At 47.0% G+C, this 21819-nt stretch overlaps 1 protein-coding gene across 1 annotated transcript in view; it reads right to left on the bottom strand.

The window, feature by feature from the left end:
- Positions 1-557: 557 nt before the first annotated feature.
- Positions 558-21819, bottom strand: part of LOC309563496 (prominin-1-A-like) — a 125151-nt gene continuing 103889 nt past the window's right edge. Inside the window, exons 19-24 of the mRNA XM_082267887.1 lie at positions 20856-20936; positions 19230-19298; positions 11783-11872; positions 4834-4946; positions 3138-3161; positions 558-690 (exon numbers count right to left, since the gene is read on the bottom strand). Of these exons, the coding sequence (XP_082124013.1) occupies positions 639-690; positions 3138-3161; positions 4834-4946; positions 11783-11872; positions 19230-19298; positions 20856-20936 (429 nt within the window). The 3' untranslated portion in view covers positions 558-638. The remainder of the gene's footprint in view (positions 691-3137; positions 3162-4833; positions 4947-11782; positions 11873-19229; positions 19299-20855; positions 20937-21819) is intronic.

Genomic DNA, 21819 nt, shown 5'->3' with positions numbered 1-21819 from the left:
TGAATCCATCCTCAGAATTTCCCCTATGGTCCCTCACTGCCATGTGAATCCAGCCTCAGAATCCCCCCTATAGTCCCTCACTGTCCTGTTTTGTATATTGTGGGATCCCATTAAACACAAGTCGTTGTATATAGAGTGCTCTTCAGAAACTTGCTTATTCTAACACCACTACCTAATAAATAAAAAAAAACTTCACTTTAAATTTTTATGTTTAGAAAAATATCAGATTAAAAAAAAAATTGACAAAAACATGAAATGTATAAAAATAGAAATGTCAGTGGCCATCCAATGTCATTTTCTAAGTGCCGCCCGGACCCGCCATCAGCAGCCGGGGTTCATTTGGTGGGTCCAGCGGCGGAGTCTTATCTAATCTTCACACACAGGAAATAAGGAAGACCCTTCACCATGGAATAAAGTTTTCTGTTGGGTATGAGGTTGCCCAGGTTGCCCGGTCAGGACCCGTCACAGCCCGGTGTATCAGTGAAATAGAAAGGGAAATAAATAGACCAGAAAATATGCAATAAATAGTCACACTAAATGTTCTGATTGTATCAGTGTGCATCACACACAAGATGGAGGCTGGAATCACCAGTAAAAGGTGGTAATTGGAGGTCCTGATGGTCACAGTGCTGCCCCCTTCAGGACTTTGCGGTTACTCTAGGGATGAGGAATTGCTGGGAAGTAGATGTCCTGCAAAGAGGGTAAAAAAACATAGTTATCAATTATTCAGCTTTTCTCACCTCCCCCACCACACACTATTTGCATCTAAACCAAGAATATAACACGCTCATCCTTACTTAATCATTAACCTGCAGCCAGTGAAGTTAGCAATCCTGCATACTGGTCCCCGGTCACTTATGTATTGATGCAAGTACCAGAATGAGAGCCTAGTTAGCAGCGGTACTTTTCATATTAATATCTTGACAGGTACCCTTTAGGGAAACTATAGAATTATATGAATGTGGTCAGTTTTAAGGGAAAGTTGTTTGAAGGTATTCGTTTTTTTCTAGAAAACGCACTTTACTGTTCCATTGAAACAAATTTTTCGGATAACTTTCAGATTATTAAACATTTGCTCTTCCATATTTTTGTAATTGTCGCAAATACTGAGATCTGTAGAATGACCACTAGATGGAGCTCTTCATTTGATCTGGCTTCATTCAGCCTTTCTGCTTAAACTGTGTGGTGGGGGTGGCAAGCCATCATTCTACTCTTCGACCACGGGGCAGCCGATGGGCAGATCCCCAATTCATGTCTGCTTTGCCAATCCCTCCCCTCTGCCTGAAGAGAGCAGAGGACACTGCTATGGAGGGGAAGACTGGGGACACTACGAGGTGGTGGGGGGGGGGGGGGATTGACGTGAAAGGAGAATAGGACACTGCTATGGGGGGGGGCAGAAGACACTATGGGGGAGGGGTTGAAGTGAAGAGAGCAGATGACACTGCTATGGAGGGGTGGACAGAGGACACTACGAGGGGGGGGGGGGGGGGTTGACGTGAAGGGAGAATAGGACACTGCTATGGAGGGTGGGGGGGGGGGGGATTGAAGTGAAGAGAGCAGAGGACACTGCTATGGAGGGGTGGACAGAGGACACTACAAGGGGGAGGGGAAGATTGATGTAAAGGGAGCAGAGGACACTACTATGGGGGGGGATTGATGTGAAGGGAGCAGAGGATACTGCTGCTAGGGGGGGGGGGGGGGACAGAGGACACGGACACTACGAGGGGGGGGGGGGTAGATGTGAAGGGAGCAGAGGACACTGCTATGGGGGGGGGGGATTGATGTGAAGGGAGCAGAGGATACTGCTGCTATGGGGGGGGGGGGGACAGAGGACATGGACACTACGAGGGGGGGGGGTAGATGTGAAGGGAGCAGAGGACACTGCTATGGGGGGGGGGATGATGTGAAGGGAGCAGAGGACACTGCTATGGAGGGGGGGGATTGAAGTGAAGAGAGCAAAAGACACTGCTATGCAGGGGGGGGGGGGGGGGGCGGAGCTGTGATGTGAAGGGAGCAGAGGACAATGCTATGGAGGTGGGAATGAGGACACTACTATGGGGGGGGGGGTGATGTGAAGGGGGCAGAGGACAATGCTATGGAGGGGGGGGGGAGAGCCAGAAGACACTACGGGATGGGGGGAGGGGGTGTGGCGTGAAGGGAGCAGAGTACACCAATATGGGGGGGCGGAGGTGACGTGAAGGGAGAAGAGGACAATTATATGGACAGGGGACACTAATATGGGGGGGGGGTGAAGGGTGCAAAGGACACTGCTATTAATGGGGGGGCAGAGGACAATGCTATGATGGGGGGGGGGGCCAGAGAACAATGTCAATGCTATGGAGGGGAGGGAGGGAGCAGAGGAAGATTCTATGGGGGGGGGCAGAGGACAATGTCAATGCTATGGAGGGGAGGGAGGGAGCAGAGGAAGATTCTATGGAGGGGGGGGGGGGCAGAGGACACTACTTCACAGTTTAATTTGCTTTTAACACTCGATTTTGGAATTGAATTTTCCTTCAAACTTTAGAAAATCTAACAAATGTTCCTAAAATGGCAAAATGTTAAACAAAATTTCACTAGTATTTAGCCAGCTTGAGGATAAAATCCTATGGACATTTTTACTCCCCCTGACTGCTCCTACTTTAGCTGCAGAAGCCGTGGCCAGGTGTGTACACATCGCGCCTGCGACAGGAGTTCTACCCCGTTACTTTTGGTGGGCATAGCGCCCACTGAGCACAACCCATTCAAGTGAATAGAGCAGCTCTGCGAGCAAACGGTTGCAGCACCCTAATGTGGCAGCCAAGAAGGTAAAGCAGGCGGTGAGGAGATTTATCGCCACCTGTCTAACGCTCTCTGGACGCCGATCGCTCTTCAGAGATGGAAGCACGAGTGAACGAGCCCCAAGTCTAGTCATAGGCAGCCAGCAAAACCTACAAGATCCTGCATGAGCTGCCAGGCCCTGGCTGATCTACTGTCACTGCTGGCTCACAGGGCATGCTGGGAACTGTAGTTCAACAAAACCTGAAGCTCTACTAGTGGCCTATCCTTCTCCTTCTAGTCTGGTTAATCTGCACTCCGCTCAGTCATACCAACAATGGAATAAAGAGGACGATTGGTTGATTATTGGAGGTCAAACTTACATTTCCAGATGGTCATTCGGGGAGCTAAAAGAGAGAATGAAAGAAAAAAAACTTAATTACCGCGTACAGAACCAACCGACAAAAATGTAATCTAACACGCATATACTACTGGCCCCTGCACTCAGTGTTAATTACTGGAATCTGAGCTCCTTAATACTGACTTATGAACTGTGCATTAATTAGTACTACCCACTGCACTACCACACTGAGCTCTGATTTACTTACTACTGACCCCTGCACTCTACATTACTTACCACTGACCTTACTAACCCCTGCACTCTGCATTACTTACTACTGACCCCTGCACTCTACATTACTTACTACTGACCCCTGCACTCTACATTACTTACTACTGACCCCTGCACTCTACATTACTTACTACTGACCCCTGTACTCTACATTACTTACTACTGACCCCTGCACTCTACATTACTTACCACTGACCCCTGCACTCTACATTACTTACTACTGACCCCTGTACTCTACATTACTTACTACTGACCGCTGCACTCTACATTACTTACTACTGACTCCTGCACTCTACATTACTTACTACTCGCCCCTGCACTCTACATTACTTACTACTGACCCCTGCACTCTACATTACTTACTACTCGCCCCTGCACTCTACATTACTTACTACTCGCCCCTACACTCTACATTACTTACTACTGACCCCTGCACTCTACATTACTTACCACTGACCCCTGCACTCTACATTACTTACCACTGACCTTACTGACCCCTGCACTTTACATTACTTACTATTGACCCCTGCACTCTACATTACTTACTACTGACCCCTGCACTCTACATTACTTACTACTGACCCCTGCACTCTACATTACTTACTATTGACATCTGCATTACCAGTAGTAAGTAGTAAGTAATGCAGAGTGCAGGGGTCAGTAGTAAGTAATGTAGAGTGCAGGGGTCAGTGATAAGTAATGTAGAGTGCAGAGGTCAGTAGTAAGTAATGCAGAGTGCAGGAGTCAGTAGTAAGTAATGCAGAGTGCAGGGGTCAGTAGTAAGTAATGCTGTACTTGATCAGCTTCATTGGGGTCCATAGGTCACATAATCTACTAGACCCCTGATGTCTCTTCTATCACATTGGGGGCTATTGGCAATCTTTCTAGGCCCGTGAATCACAGTTAGCTCTAAACTGATGACTTTACCGGCATTTAAAGGGTCATCTATGGAAAATGTTGTGTACTAAATCTGTCACCGTTTCCCGGGCGCATGCAGTTGCAAGGCTTTTAATAGAAATAAAAAAAATAAAAAGGGACAATGTAAAAACAAAAATTAAATAAAAAGAAAAAAAATGTAAAGCGCCCCCACCCCTCCGTGCGTGTGCGCAGAAGTGAATGCATACGTAAGTCACGTACGCATATGTAAACGGTCTCCGCACCACACATGTGAGGTATCGCCGCGAACGTTAGAGCAAAAGCAATGATTCTAGCACTAGACCTCCTCTGTAACTATAAACTGGTAACCTGTAAAAAATGTTAAGGCGTCGCCTATCGCACCTATTATTTTTGGGGGTTCTAAGCACTTTTCTAGCAAAAAAATCCTGATTTTTACTTGTAAACAATAAGTGCCAGAAAAGGCCTGGCGCTGAAGTGGTTAAATGTACTGCCTGCGTGTATTTACAGTTCAGCTTTAATAATTGATGGTAAACGTCAGTGGTCGTTCTTACTCGTAGACATCCGAGGTTTTCATCTTCCGGTAGTATTTGGCCAATTTGATGGACAGGATGATGCTGGGGATGAAGAAGATGGTGCACCAGCCAAGGCTGAACCAATATGCATTCTACAAAGAAAAGAACAGACATGGATTAACATTTATATGGCATTGACAATATACTCAGCGCTTTACATACATTCACATCAGTCCCTGACCCAAGGAGCTTACAATCTAAGCTCCCTATCTCATATACAGTGGGGGAAATAAAGATTTGAACCCCTGCAGATTGTGTAAATTTTCCCACTGACAAAGAAATGGCAGGTCTATCATTTTTATCATCGGTGTATTTTATACGATAGAGACAGAAAATCAACCAAAAATCCAGAAAAATCACATGATACAAAGCTTATAAATGGAGTTGCAGTTCAGTGAGTAAAATAAGTATTTGGTCCCCAAGCAAAACATGACTTAGTATTTGGTGGAGAAACCCTTGTTGGCAATCAGAGGTCACATGTTTCTTGTAGTTGGTGACCAGGTTCGCACACATCTCAGGAGGGATTTTGGTCAACTCTTCTTTACAGATCTTCTTTTAAATCCTTCAGGTTTCTTGGCTGTCTCTTGGCAACTCGAAATTCAGCTCCCTCTATAAATTTTCTATATGTTTAAGGTCTGGAGACTGGCTAAGCCACTCCATGACCTTAATGTGCTTCTTCTTGAGCCACTCCTTTGTTGCCTTGGCGGTATGTTTTGGGTCATTGTCATGCTGGAAGATCCATCCATGACCCATCTTCAGTGTTCTGGCTGAGGGAAGAAGGTTCTCATCCAAGATTTTACAATACATGGCCCCCCGTCCATTGGCTCCTCAATGCGGCAAAGTCAGCCTGTACCTATAACAGAAAAACAGCCCCAAAGCATAATGTTTCCACCTCCGTGCTGACTGTAGGGACGGTGGCTGTAGAGGCGGTGACTGTAGGGATGGTGACTGTAGGGACGGTGGCTGTAGAGGCGGTGACTGTAGGGATGGTGACTGTAGGGTCGGTGGCTGTAGAGGCGGTGACTGTAGGGATGGTGACTGTAGGGACAGTGGCTGTAGAGGCGGTGACTGTAGGCATGGTGACTGTAGGGACGGTGGCTGTAGAGGCGGTGACTGTAGGGACAGTGGCTGTAGAGGCGGTGACTACTGTAGAGGCAGTGACTGTAGGGATGGTGACTGTAGGGACAGTGGCTGTAGAGGCGGTGACTGTAGGGACAGTGGCTGTAGAGGCGGTGACTACTGTAGAGGCAGTGACTGTAGGGATGGTGACTGTAGGGACAGTGGCTGTAGAGGCGGTGACTGTAGGCATGGTGACTGTAGGGACGGTGGCTGTAGAGGCGGTGACTGTAGGGACAGTGGCTGTAGAGGCGGTGGCTGTAGAGGCGGTGACTGTAGGGATGGTGACTGTAGGGATGGTGACTGTAGGGGCGGTGACTGTAGGGATGGTGACTGTAGGGATGGTGACGGTAGGGATGGTGACTGTAGGGATAGTGTTCTTAGGGTCAGCATTTTTGTTCCTCCAAACACGGTGAGTCGAGTTGATGCCAAAGAGCTCAATTTTGGTCTCATCTGACCACAGCACTTTCTCCCAATCATTTTCAGAATCCTTTAGATGTTCATTAGCAAACTTCAGATGGGCCTGTACATGTGCCTTCCTGATAAGGGGGACCTTGCGGGGTTGCAGGATTTCAATCCATGGCGGGGTATTGTGTTACCAATGGTTTGTTTGGTGACTGTGGTCCCAACTTCCTTGAGATCCTTCACAAGCTCCTCCTGTGTAGTTCTGGGCTGATCCCTCACTTTTCTCATGATCATCCTTACCCCATGGAGTGAAATCTTGCACGGAGCTCCAGATTGAGGGCGATCGATGGTTATTTTGTATGTCTTCCACTTGCGAATAATCTCTCCAATAATTGTCTCCTTCTCACCAAGCTTCTTGCTGATGGTCTTGTAGCCCATTACATCTGCAGGTCTACAATCTTCTCCCTGACATCCTTGACAGCTCTTTGGTCTTCCCATGATGGTGAGGTTTGAATGGAAGGTAGAGATTGTGTGGACAGGTGACTTTTATACACATAGCGAGTTGTCGTTAGGAGCGCCTTCTTACATTGACAGGACTAAACTGTGTACCACATGAGCACCTACTGTAGCCAATTATTGTTGGTTGGTAGGGGATCAAATACTTATTTTACTCACTGAACTGCAACTCCATTTATAACATTTGTATCATGTGTTTTTTTGGGGATTTTTGGTTGATTTTCTGTCTCCTTAATTTAACCACTTGTCGACCGCCGCACGACTATTTACTGCGGCAGTCAGCCCCTACTGGGCAAAGCGACGTAGTACTATGTCGCTCACCCACGAGCCTCTAGGGGGCGAGCGCGCGCAGCCGGAAGTGCGGTCCCGCCCCCGCTCGTTCAGTAACATCCCAAGTGCGAGTGACCGGCGGCTCCGATGTCCGCCGGCCACTCGCGATCTCCCGCTGGAGAGGGAGAAAGGCAGACGGCTGATGTAAACAAAGCCGTCTATCATTCTCCCTGGTGTAACTGCAGAGATCATACGATCCTGGAGTCATCATTGGTTGGGGTCAGGGAGTGATGAGCGGTGTGTCTGTATGCCTGTGGTGGGGGTCATTGTTGGTTGGGGTCGGGGAGTGATGAGCGGTGTGTCTATACTCCTGTGGTGGGGTCATCGTTGGTCGAGATCGGGGAGTGATGAGTGGTGGTCTGTACGCCTGTGGTGGGGTCATCTTTGGTTGGGGAGTGATGATTGGTGGTCTGAACGCCTGTGGTGGGGTCATTGTTGGTTGGGGTCGGGGAGTGATGAGTGGTGGTCTGTATACCTGTGGTGGGGTCATCATTGGTTGGGGTCGGGGAGTGATGAGCGGTGTGTCTGTATGCCTGTAGTGGGGTCATCGTTGGTTGGGGTCGGGGAGTGATGATTGGTGGTCTGTATGCCTGTGGTGGGGTCATCGTTGGTTGGGGTCGGGGAGTGATGAGTGGTGGTCTGTACGCCTGTGGTGGGGTGGGTCATCATTCGTTGGGGTCGGGGAGTGATAAGCAGTGTGTCTGTATGCCTGTGGTGGGGTCATTGTTGGTTGGGGTCAGGGAGTGATGAGTGGTGGTCTGTATGCCTGTGGTGGGGTCATCGTTGGTTGGGGAGTGATGATTGGTGGTCTGTATGCCTGTGGTGGGGTCATCGTTGGTTGGGGAGTGATGATTGGTGGTCTGTATGCCTGTGGTGGGGTCATCGTTGGTTGGGGAGTGATGAGCGGTGTGTCTGTACGCCTGTGGTGGGGTCATCGTTGGTTGGGGTCGGGGAGTGATGAGTGGTGGTCTGTACGCCTGTGGTGGGGTCATCGTTGGTTGGGGTCGGGGAGTGATGATTGGTGGTCTGTATGCCTGTGGTGGGGTCATTGTTGGTTGGGGTCGGGGAGTGATGAGTGGTGGTCTGTATGCCTGTGGTGGGGTCATCGTTGGTTGGGGTCGGGGAGTGATGAGTGGTGGTCTGTATGCCTGTGGTGGGGTCATTGTTGGTTGGGGTCGGGGAGTGATGAGTAGTGGTCTGTACGCCTGTGGTGGGGTCATCGTTGGTTGGGGTTGGGGAGTGATGAGTAGTGGTCTGTACGCCTGTGGTGGGGTCATCGTTGGTTGGGGTTGGGGAGTGATGATTGGTGGTCTGTATACCTGTGGTGGGGTCATCGTTGGTTGGGGTCAGGGAGTGATGAGCGGTGTGTCTGTACGCCTGTGGTGGGGTCATCGTTGGTTGGGGTCGGGGAGTGATGAGCGGTGTGTCTGTACGCCTGTGGTAGGGTCATCGTTGGTTGGGGTCGGGGATTGATGAGTGGTGGTCTGTACGCCTGTGGTGGGGTCATCGTTGGTTGAGGTCGGGGAGTGATGATTGGTGGTCTGTACGCCTGTGGTGGGGTCATCGTTGGTTGGGGTTGGGGAGTGATGATTGGTGGTCTGTATACCTGTGGTGGGGTCATCGTTGGTTCGGGTCGGGGAGTGATGAGTGGTGGTCTGTACGCCTGTGGTGGGGTCATCGTTGGTTGGGGTCGGGGAGTGATGAGTGGTGTGTCTGTATGCCTGTGGTGGGGTCATCGTTGGTTGGGGTCAGGGAGTGATGAGTGGTGGTCTGTACGCCTGTGGTGGGGTCATCGTTGGTTGGGGTCAGGGAGTGATGAGTGGTGGTCTGTATGCCTGTGGTGGGGTCATCGTTGGTTGGGGTCGGGGAGTGATGAGTGGTGGTCTGTATGCCTGTGGTGGGGTCGTTGGTTGGGGTCGGGGAGTGGTGTGTGGTGGTCTGTACGTCTATGGTGGGGTCATCGTTGGTTGGGGTCGGGGAGTGATGATTGGTGGTCTGTACGCCTGTGGTGGGGTCATCGTTGGTTGGGGAGTGATGATTGGTGGTCTGTATGCCTGTGGTGGGGTCATCGTTGGTTGGGGAGTGATGAGCGGTGTGTCTGTACGCCTGTGGTGGGGTCATCGTTGGTTGGGGTCGGGGAGTGATGAGTGGTGGTCTGTACGCCTGTGGTGGGGTCATCGTTGGTTGGGGTCGGGGAGTGATGATTGGTGGTCTGTATGCCTGTGGTGGGGTCATTGTTGGTTGGGGTCGGGGAGTGATGAGTGGTGGTCTGTATGCCTGTGGTGGGGTCATCGTTGGTTGGGGTCGGGGAGTGATGAGTGGTGGTCTGTATGCCTGTGGTGGGGTCATTGTTGGTTGGGGTCGGGGAGTGATGAGTAGTGGTCTGTACGCCTGTGGTGGGGTCATCGTTGGTTGGGGTTGGGGAGTGATGAGTAGTGGTCTGTACGCCTGTGGTGGGGTCATCGTTGGTTGGGGTTGGGGAGTGATGATTGGTGGTCTGTATACCTGTGGTGGGGTCATCGTTGGTTGGGGTCAGGGAGTGATGAGCGGTGTGTCTGTACGCCTGTGGTGGGGTCATCGTTGGTTGGGGTCGGGGAGTGATGAGCGGTGTGTCTGTACGCCTGTGGTAGGGTCATCGTTGGTTGGGGTCGGGGATTGATGAGTGGTGGTCTGTACGCCTGTGGTGGGGTCATCGTTGGTTGAGGTCGGGGAGTGATGATTGGTGGTCTGTACGCCTGTGGTGGGGTCATCGTTGGTTGGGGTTGGGGAGTGATGATTGGTGGTCTGTATACCTGTGGTGGGGTCATCGTTGGTTCGGGTCGGGGAGTGATGAGTGGTGGTCTGTACGCCTGTGGTGGGGTCATCGTTGGTTGGGGTCGGGGAGTGATGAGTGGTGTGTCTGTATGCCTGTGGTGGGGTCATCGTTGGTTGGGGTCAGGGAGTGATGAGTGGTGGTCTGTACGCCTGTGGTGGGGTCATCGTTGGTTGGGGTCAGGGAGTGATGAGTGGTGGTCTGTATGCCTGTGGTGGGGTCATCGTTGGTTGGGGTCGGGGAGTGATGAGTGGTGGTCTGTATGCCTGTGGTGGGGTCGTTGGTTGGGGTCGGGGAGTGGTGTGTGGTGGTCTGTACGTCTATGGTGGGGTCATCGTTGGTTGGGGTCGGGGAGTGATGATTGGTGGTCTGTACGCCTGTGGTGGGGTCGTTGGTTGGTTTCGGGGAGTGATGTGTGGTGGTCTGTACGTCTATGGTGGGGTCATCGTTGGTTGGGGCCGGGGAGTGATGATTGGTGGTCTGTACGCCTGTGGTGGGGTCTTTGGTTGGGGTCGGGGAGTGATGAGTGTTGGTCTGTATGCCTGTGGTGGGGTCATCGTTGGTTGGGGTCGGGGAGTGATGAGTGGTGGTCTGTATGCCTGTGGTGGGGTCATCGTTGGTTGGGGTCGGGGAGTGATGAGTGGTGGTCTGTATGCCTGTGGTGGGGTCATCGTTGGTTGGGGTCGGGGAGTGATGAGTGGTGGTCTGTACGCCTGTGGTGGGGTCATCGTTGGTTGGGGTTGGGGAGTGATGAGTGGTGGTCTGTATACCTGTGGTGGGGTCATCGTTGGTTGGGGTCGGGGAGTGATGAGTGGTGGTCTGTATGCCTGTGGTGGGGTCATCGTTGGTTGGGGTCAGGGAGTGATGATTGGTGGTCTGTACGCCTCTGGTGGGGTCATCGTTGGTTGTGGTCGGGGAGTGATGAGCGGTGGTCTGTACGCCTCTGGTGGGGTCATCGTTGGTTGTGGTCGGGGAGTGATGATTGGTGGTCTGTATGCCTGTGGTGGGGTCATCGTTGGTTGGGGTCGGGGAGTGATGAGCGGTGGTCTGTACGCCTGTGGTGGGGTCATTGTTGGTTGAGGTCGGGGAGTGATGATTGGTGGTCTGTATGCCTGTGGTGGGGTCATTGTTGGTTGAGGTCAGGGAGTGATGAGCGGGATGAGAGTCTAAGGGTCGGTGCGCTATGATTTCTTATTTTTGTTCATGGTAACGAGGCGTCTTGCAAAGTCTGCACAGCTGATGGCACATTTTTTGTCTGTTAAAGCGTGATGTATTGCATGGCGAAGATTAACTGAACTGTAACAGGGACACATTCCGAGCACAGGTCCCCCTCCCCCCTCCCCCCACCTGGGGGCCACACACCCCTGACCCCGGTTCAAAAAAACAGGAAGTTATCCAGTCATCCCGAGCGGAAAATATTCGTCAGGTGAATCCTGACTGTCATGCAATGCTGATGAAACTTCTCCAGAAGTCTGAGTCACGGTAATGTCCGTCTACGGGGACACAACCACTTCACCTCCGGAAAGGTTTTACCCCCTTCGCGACCAGGACATTTTTTTTTGCTATTCAGCACTGCGCTACTTTAACTGGTAATTGTGCGGTCATGCAACGCTGTACCCATATGACATTTATATCATTTTTTCATCATTTTATGGCAATTTGTATTCTGCTACATATTTTTGGTAAAAAAAAAAAATATCCCAGTAAGCTCATGCGTTATCTTTGTGCAGTTTTTTTTTCTTTACTTACGAAGGAATCCACGATATCCTGACAGACGAGGATTTCTGCCGAGTCCAATGCGCTGGCCACAGGCTGGCATCGGGCGAGCTGGGTGGTCAGCTATAGAGAAAGAAACACAAATGGGACTTAGGATACAAGAATCCACCAATCACAAACATTGTAACAGATTTCTTCACATTTCCTTTATTCCCAGTACAGATCTCCGGCTCTGCGTCCCTATTGGTCACAGAGGCTAGTTGGGCCATTGGACATTGGGGGAGGGGACACAGCTCTTGGTGACAGTTGCAGTGGAGGATGATGTAAGGAGGGGCTGTGTTACTCATAAATTAGTTAACACATCGCCCCCCCCCCAGGTCTCTGGGAGTGCATCCACTCATCCATGAGCCAGTCTGATTGGAGGAAATTGATGTAAGGGGGGGACTCTGTTTGGGACAATATATTTAGGGGGTACTGTGATTGGGACATCTGATGGAAGGGGGACTCTGATGGGGACATCTGATGGAAGGAGGACTCTAATGGGGACATCTGATAGAAGGGAGACTCTGATGGGGACATTTAATGTAAGGGGGACTCTGATGGGGACATCTGATGTAAGGGGGACTCTGATGGGGACATCTTATGGAAGGGAGACTCTAATGGGGACATCTGATGGAAGGAGGATTCTGAGGGGAACATCTGATGGAAAGGGGACTCTGATGGGGACATCTGATGGAAGGGAGACTCTGATAGGGACATCTGATGGAAGGGGGACTCTGATGGGGACATCTGATGGAAGGGAGACTCTAATGGGGACATCTGATGGAAGGAGGATTCTGAGGGGAACATCTGATGGAAAGGGGACTCTGATGGGGACATCTGATGGAAGGGAGACTCTGATAGGGACATCTGATGGAAGGGGGACTCTGATGGGGACATCTGATGGAAGGGGGACTCTGATGGGGACATCTGATGGAAGGGGGACTCTGATAGGGATCTGTACATAGGACTAACCTTTACATCAGAATTAGATTTTTAAATCACCCCCTGAACAGAATGGTGATGGCAGAAGAGTGGCGGCCTCTAGTGGTGAAGTAATACCGGTAGAATGAAGGTTAGGATTGCAGCAAAAGCTGCTTTGTTTCATTTTACTTTTCCTGGAATTTTTTTTTTTTATACATTTTTATACAAAACTGGATTTTTTAAAATGTTAACCTAAACTTGGCCCTTTTAATGAACCTCCCCCCCCCCCCCCCCAGCTATAAGATTAGAAGGAATATCATTGTGACAAATCACTCACTGCGACACCACTGACACCATAACACAGCGATTCCAAAAATCCCGCCCCCAAATATTCCATCTAAAGTCTAAGATCCAATCATTGAGGGCCATTTCCAACACCTTCAGCTCACCAGTGATGGCCGCTTGAAGACAAGGTGTAAGAAGCACAGCTGACACTGACAAGTAATTTACTAAGGATTCAGTCTCCAGATTATGCAAAGAAAACCACTGCCATCTACTGCCCATATTAGCGTACTGCATCAAGCATAATGATGTACAATGCGCAACACTGCCATCTACTGCCCATATTAGTGTACTGCATCAAGCATAATGATGTACAATGCGCAACACTGCCATCTACTGCCCATATTAGTGTACTGCATCAAGCATAATGATGTACGATATGCAACACTGCCATCTACTGCCCATAATAATGTACTGCATCAAGCATAATGATGTACAATGCGCAACACTGCCATCTACTGCCCATAATAGTGTACTGCATCAAGCATACTAATGTACGATATGCAACACTGCCATCTACTGCCCATAATAATGTAGGATATGCAACACTGTCATCTAGTGGCCATAATTATGTATTGCATCAAGCATAATGATGTACAATATGGAACATTGCCATCTAGTGGCCATAAAAGTGTACTGCATCAAGCATAATGATGAACAATATGCAACACTGACATCTACTGGCCATATTAGTGTACTGCATCAAGCATAAATATGTGCAATATGAAAAATTGGAAAACCACTGCCATCTAAAGGCTTGAAACAAATAGTGTTTGTTTTAAAGAAAAATAACAGGGTACCAACATCCCAGTTGTATGTAAACAATGTAAGTAGGGGATGCAATATGCAACACTGCAATGCAGTGGCCATAATAGTGTACTGCATCAAGCATAATGATGTACAATACGCAACACTGCCATCTACTGCCCATAATAATGTACTACATCAAGCATAATGATGTACAATACGCAACACTGCCATCTACTGCCCATAATAATGTACTACATCAAGCATAATGATGTACAATACGCAACACTGCCATCTAGTGGCCATAATAGTGTACTGCATCAAGCATACTAATGTACGATATGAAACACTGCCATCTACTGCCCATAATAATGTATGATACGCAACACTGCCATCTACTGCCCATAATAATGCACTGCATCAAGCTTAATGATGTACAATGCGCAACACTGCCATCTACTGCCCATATTAGTGTACTGCATCAAGCATAATGATGTACGATATGCAACACTGCCATCTACTGCCCATAATAATGTACTACATCAAGCATAAAGATGTACAATGCGTAACACTGCCATCTACTGCCCATAATAGTGTACTGCATCAAGCATACTAATGTACGATATGCAACACTGCCATCTACGGCCCATAATAATGTATGATATGCAACACTGCCATCTAATGGCCATAATAATGTACTGCATAAAGCATAATGATGTACAATATGGAACATTGCCATCTAGTGGCCACAAAAGTGTACTGCAACTAGCATAACGATGTGCAAAATGCCACAGTTGTAAATCACTGCCATCTAGTGGTTACATTAGTGTACTGCATCAATCATAATAATGTATATGCAACACTGTCATCTAGTGCCCATAATAGTGTACTGCATCAAGCATAATGATGAACAATATGCAACACTGACATCTACTGGCCATATTAGTGTACTGCATCTGGCCATATTAGTGTACTGCATCAAGCATAAATATGTGCAATATGAAAAATTGGAAACCCACTGCCATCTAATGGCCATAATAGCATACTGCATCAACATAATGAAGTGCAATATTCAACACTGCAATCCAGTGGCCATAATAGCATACTGCATCAAGCATAATGATGTGCAATATAAAACACTGTCATCCAGTGGCCACAATAGTGTACTGCATCAAGCATAATGATGTGCAATATGCAAAACTGTCATCTAATGGCTATATTAGTGTACTGCATCAAGAATAATTATGTGCAATATGCAAGACTGCCATCTAAGAGCCATATTAGTGCACTGCATGAAGCATAATGATGTGCAATATGAAAAATTGGAATACCACTGCCATCTAATGGCCATAATAGTGTACTGCATCAAGCATAATAATGTGTAATACGCAACACTGCCTTCTAGTGGCCATAATAGCACAGTGCATCAAGCAAAATGATGTGCAATATGCCACACTGGTGAATCACTGCCATCTAGTGGTTATATTAGTGTACTGCATCAAGCATAATGATGTACAATACGCAACACTGCCATCTAGTGGCCATAATAGTGTACTGCAACAACTACTGTGCAATATGCCACACTTGTGAATCACTGCCGTCTAGTGGCTATATTAGTGTACTGCATCAAGCATAATAATGTGCATCAAGCATAATAATGTATGATATGCAACACTGCCCTCTAGTGGCCATAATAGTGTACTGCATCAAGCATAATGATGAACAATATGCAACACTGACATCTACTGGCCATATTAGTGTAATGCATCAAGCATAAATATGTGCAATATGAAAATTTGGAAAGCCACTGCCATCTAATGGCTATAATAGCATACTGTATCAATCATAATGAAGTGCAATATGCAACACTGCAATCCAGTGGCCAAAATAGTGTACTGCTTCAAGCATAATGATGTGCAATATGCAACACTGCCATCCAGTGGCCAAAATAGTGTACTGCATCAAGCATAATGATGTGCAATATGCAACACTGCCATCCAGTGGCCAAAATAGTGTACTGCATCAAGCATAATGATGTGCAATATGCAACACTGCCACCCAGTGGCCAAAATAGTGTACTGCATCAAGCATAATGATGTGCAATATGCAAAACTGTCGTCTAATGGCCATATTAGTGTACTGCGCCAAGTATAATTATCTAAAACATGCAACACTGTCTTATAGTGGTCATAATAGTGTACTGCATTAAGCATAATGATGTGCAATATGCAACACTGTCATTTATTGGCCATAATAGTGTACTGCATCAAGCATAATGATGTGCAGTATGGAACACTTCCATCTAATGGTCATATTAGTGTACTGCATCAAGTATAATGATGTACAATATGCAACACTGTCATTTATTGGCCATAATCGTGTACTGCATCAAGCATAATGATGTGCAATATGTGACACTGCCATCTAGTGGACATAATAGTGTACTGCATCAAGTATATTGATGTGCAATATTTAACACTGCCATCTAGTGGTTATAACAGTGTACTGCATCAAGCATAATGATGTGCAATATGCAACACTGCCATCTAGTGGCCATAAGGCTCTTTTCAGAGAAAAGGGTTTGTTGCATGGGCGCTTCCGTGGAATACAGCAGGCTTTAGGTGAGACACTGCACTTCGGCAGCACTGGAGAGGAGAAGCTGCTCTGAAAGTGATAAAGATAAAAAGACAAGGCGCCTCTAAGTGCAGTAGGCTCTGAGTATTTATTAGGTTAAAAGCATAAAAGCACTCACATTTGGTAAGTAAGACATGGGCATAGCAAAGATCTGTCTGGAGTCTTCCTGTCCGCTGTGCTGAGTGGTTGCAATGGGGACATCCGGTCATCCGCTTCCTGTAGATGCGTCCTTTCGTCTGTGTCTCAGCCTGCTCGGCATGAGATTTCCTAAAGGCAGGGTGTGGACGCAGCGGCTGGTGTCCAATAGAGCGGGTGGTGGGCGGTTACATGTTTCGGAGCTCAGCTCCTTCGTCAGACCTCCACCCGCTGGTGGAGCACAGCGGATAGGAAGACAGATCTTTGCTATGCCCATGTCTTACTTACCAAATGTGAGTGCTTTTATGCCTTTAACCTAATAAATACTCAGAGCCTACTGCACTTAGAGGCGCCTTGTCTTTTTAGCTATAAGGCTCTTTTCACATGCTGCGCTGCCTGCTGCGGTACGTTCTCTGCTCAGCGGGGATTGATCCGCCGACCCCCCGCTGAGCAGGCGGATGACAGCTCCGTCTCCGCACTGTGTGCGTAGAGGGAGGTGTCAGAGCCCCGCTGCTCTCTATGGGGGAATCGGATGAGAATGGACCCCCTGTCCGTTCTCATCCTATCCCATCTGATCCGATCCCCTGGATAGATGGAAAATAGGGCTTCCATTCGTCCAGATTTTACGGACAGGATCGGATGCGGATGGCAGCGGACATGTCACCGCTGACATCCGCTGCCCCATAGGGATGCATGGAGGATCCGATCAGGTCCGCCTAAAAAACTGACAGGCAGATCGGATCGTTCATGTGAAAGGGGCCTAATAGTGTATTGCATCAAGCATAATGATGTGCAATATGCAACACTGTTGTCTTATGGCTATATTAGTGTACTGCATCAAGCATAATGATGTGCAATATGCAACACTGCCATCTAGTGGCCATAATTGTGTATTGCATCAAGCATAATGATGTGTAATATGCAACACTGTCTTCTAATGGCCATATTAGTGTACTAAAGTGAATGTGCAAAGGGGTTGACACGGCGCTACCTAAAAAGTGATCGGGTGCTGATTAAAGTGCAATAATGTGCAAAGGCATGAAGTAGTATATAATAGTGTGCCAGTACAGAGAATAATATCGACTCACGGTGAAGCTGCCTCGGATCAGTGTAGAGCAACGCCGTGAGGCTTCCACGTTCCACGGCTGCAAAGTCCGAGACCGGAAGTGACGCAATGACACAATTGACCCGCCCTACGCGTTTCGTCAGAGGACGTCTACTTCATGGGGCTCCCCTCTCCTTTCTTTTTGTGAGATTACCAGCTGGTGCCTTGCTGGATCAAGAGAGGAACCCCAAGATCTACCTTCTGTGTGACCACTCCATTGGAACAGGTCGTATATACTACACCTAGTGGTCACTGAGGGTAAAACAGCACTTTCACTTCTGAGGAATATATCATTCCAGGATTTAATTTGTTTATATATTTTCACCACTTCACCACCAGGGATTTGTATTCATATGTCTAATTAGCATTGCACTGTATCACTTTACTGGAATAAACCCACTGTAATACTTGTTCACTTGTGGCACAATTATTATTTACAGATAAAATTCACTATACATTGACAGATTACATTGGTTGTTTACTGACACGGATTTGTGTGATTTTTAACCCTTTGAAAATATAATCAGTATTTACATTTAAGATCAGCCGGTGTCACCCCCCTTTTTAAAGGGGCCTTTGCACATTATTGCACTTTAATCAGCACCCGATCACTTTTTAGGTAGCGCCGTGTCAACCCCTTTGCACATTCACTTTATTCTTAACCCTTCAGGGTTTGGTTGTTGGCTGCTTACACCTATTTTGTCCACTCCTCACTGTTCTACCTCATACTCCATAGCGCTGGTCACCTTTGTTTTTTACTCATATTAGTGTACTGCAACGAGTATAATGATATGCAATATACAACAATGCCATCTAATGGCCAAATTAGTGTACTGCATCAAGTATAATGATGTGTAATATGCAACACTGTCTTCTAATGGCCATATTAGTGTACTGCATCAAGTATAATGATGTACAATATGCAACGCTGCCATATGATAGCCATAATAGTTTACTGCATCAAACATAATGATGTGCAATATGCAACATCGGAAAACCACTGCCATCCAATGGCCATAATAGCGTACTGGATGAAGCATAATGATGTGCAATATGCAAAACTGCCATCTAACGGCCATCTTAGTGTACTGCATCAAGCATAATGATGTACAATATGCAACAATATGCAACAATATGCAACACTGCCATCTAAGTACAGCGCAGCTCAGAAAAAGGGGGGGGGAGGCTCAAGGAGCCAATAAGGTGAGTTGCAGCACGAGGGGCATGCTGATAGGAGGCGAGAGCAGAGTGACAGATGAGCTGCTTCTTCTTTTCACTGTCCAGTCACAGGTTGATGAATGTGAAAAGTCCAGCAGAGACAGATCAGGTCTCCTCCCATGCCAGGACTGTGCTGTAAATCTCAGAACTGGATGGCCAGAAATACAACTCATTTGGCAGGCAAAACAGCTCCTGTACATGGATTTCCTCTGTGTATTTAGCCATTTGCCTGGAGTTCAGCTTATAGCATGATGTCATAATTGATGAACCCATAGTATGATGACATAGGGCGGCCATCTCTCTCTTTTCTGTGAGTTGAATTCCCATGACACTCACCATGTTCTTTGTCCAGCTGATGTAGGTCTCAAAATATCCCAATATTGTATTCAGATACCCTAATGTCTCCTGTTAGAAAATGAGGAATTCAGGGTCAGACTGCATGAAAATATGTTTACAGGTAAATAATAAATAACTATTTTAACAACTTTGTTTTTATATAAGCCGTATACACTGAAAGAGGAAGTAAACCCTTCAATTCAACGGTTTCCCAAAAGGGTCGCATTCAAGGCATAACGTGAATAGACGTGTGCAATAAGTTTCATTACAAATCAAAATTGGGATGAAATTTTGTTATGTGGAGATTCAGATGTATCCAAATTTCCAAAACACAATAGTAAGGAATTTCAACTTATCCGAAATAAATGTTAAGGAAAAAAATTATCCGAATTCAAAAATGAATATAATAGTATATAAAAGTGAAATAAGATGACGATTGCTACTTAGGCTGCTTCATAGAATAGAATAACATAAAATATAAAAGAACTGAATAAAACAGAATAAATAGAATATAATATAGCAGAAAGGAATAGAATAGAAGAAAACAGAATAAAATAGAAAACAAATAGAGAACAGAATAGAATATAATACAATAGAAAGGAAAAAAAGAAATAGAATTAAAAATAAAGGAATAGAATAGAAAAGAATAAAAAAGAATAGAATGGAATAGATATTACAATACTAAAAAATAGAATAGAAAAAAAGTTGAGTAGAATAGAAAATAATAGAATACAATAGAAAAGAATAGAATAGATATTAAAATAAAAAAAATCTGATAGACTAGAATAGAAAATAATAGAATACAATAGAACAGAGTAGAATTCTAATTGGTCTCCCCTTGATGCTGGCTGCTGGGAGGGTATATAGGTCCTCCTCTGCTATTACAGTTTTAGTGTCCACCAGCAGGCAGGTGTCTCCCAGCAGCCAGCTGTTTCTAGTGATCAGTCTCTACCTAAGAGACACTCGCTGGTGGACACTGGAACTACAACCTTCCACTGTAATAGCAAAAGAGGACCTATATACCCTCCTAGCAGCCAGCATCAGGTGGAGCCTGATTACCAGAAACTGCTGACTGCTGGGAGACACCCGCTGGTGGACACTGGAACTACAACCTTCCACCGTAATAGCAGAGGAAGACCTATATACCCTCCCAGCCGCCAGCATCAGGTGGAGCCTGATTACCAGAAACTGCTGTTGGGAGACACCCGCTGGTGGACACTGGAACTACAACCTTCTACCGTAATAGCAGAGGAAGACCTATATTCCCTCCCAGCAGCCAGCATCAGGTGGAGCCTGATTACCAGAAACTGCTGTTGGGAGACACCCACTGGTGAACACTGGAATTACAACCTTCCACTCTGGGAAGCACAGTGCCACCAGCAGGTGATTCAGGTCTTGATAAGCCCTAAGATTGAATGCAGACTGGTTAGGGACATACAGACCTGTACGCATTTAGATTTGTGTATATTTGCATATCTTTGCATACAGCTGCAGCCTGACTAGTGGTGACTGCATGCGGCATCTGCAACTCCCAGCAGAGAAAAACCTCCTATAGTGTACGCTATATGGCCATTTGCAGCCACGTGTACATGTCCTGTATCTGTCCACCCCATTATAAAGACTCACATTCTTCACTACTGAAACCACTTGAGTGTCCACGAAGGTCTGTGTGGCACTGATAGCTGCGAGAGTGTTATTCAGAGACACCTGTATGTGAGACAAAATGTGAGAAAAGGAATATGAGAGAATTCCTGAATACATCATGAGCACAAATATATTGTCATAGTGCCCCTCCCCCTTGTGTGATGGCAAATTTAACCCAGCTGACAGGTGGCACTGCCCATTCAAGTAAATAGGGGCCGCAATGCAATTACAGAGCTCAGACTGGGAGAGGGAGAAGCTGCACAAGGAGCCAAGTGGTTGTGCTGCAGTGCTTATGTGCTAACAAGGAGCACGCTGATAGGAGGAGAGAGAAAAGCGACAGAGAGGTGAACTCATTACTCTGCTGTTTCACCTTTCACTGTCCAGTCACAGGCTGGGGGAGGGAGGAGTAAGGGTCTATGTTGGCGTGCTTTGAGTTGTGCCGTTGGCATAGGGTTACCACCTCATCCCTTAAAAACCGAACACACATGAATTACACAGGTTCTGTGGCTGATTGAGGTGGTAATTAAACTCACTTGGTGCCTTATCTGTATTAAATGAGCATCAGAACCTGTGTAATTCATGTGTGTTACGGTTTAAAGGGAGGAGGTGGCAACCCTACTTTGGCATCACTTTGACAGATACCGTTGACCTCCTTTAAGTGAGTTTTGCATTCTCATAGACTTGTATGGGAATGGAGAAAGTTGGGGTGGAGCCCATATTGGGAACAGCTTAGTGGGTCTATTTATAAAACATTCATTGGACGAACGTCACACACATTCGTGCAGGCTGGGTGAATTTTCACCATATTTTCTGTAATAGATGAAATCTTATGATTGTCAACTCCACCTAGTGGCCAAATGCAGTAAATTTTCTTATTGAGGTATTTCAGAAAAATCATACCACCTTTTGGCCACTAGATGGAGCTGATGATCATAGGATTTAATCT

This window comes from Pelophylax lessonae (genome assembly GCF_965119305.1).
Source record: "Pelophylax lessonae genome assembly, chromosome: 9".
In the NCBI taxonomy this organism is placed as follows: domain Eukaryota; kingdom Metazoa; phylum Chordata; class Amphibia; order Anura; family Ranidae; genus Pelophylax; species Pelophylax lessonae.
Note: the sequence above shows the minus strand (reverse complement) of the source record. Positions and strands in the feature narration are given on the sequence as shown.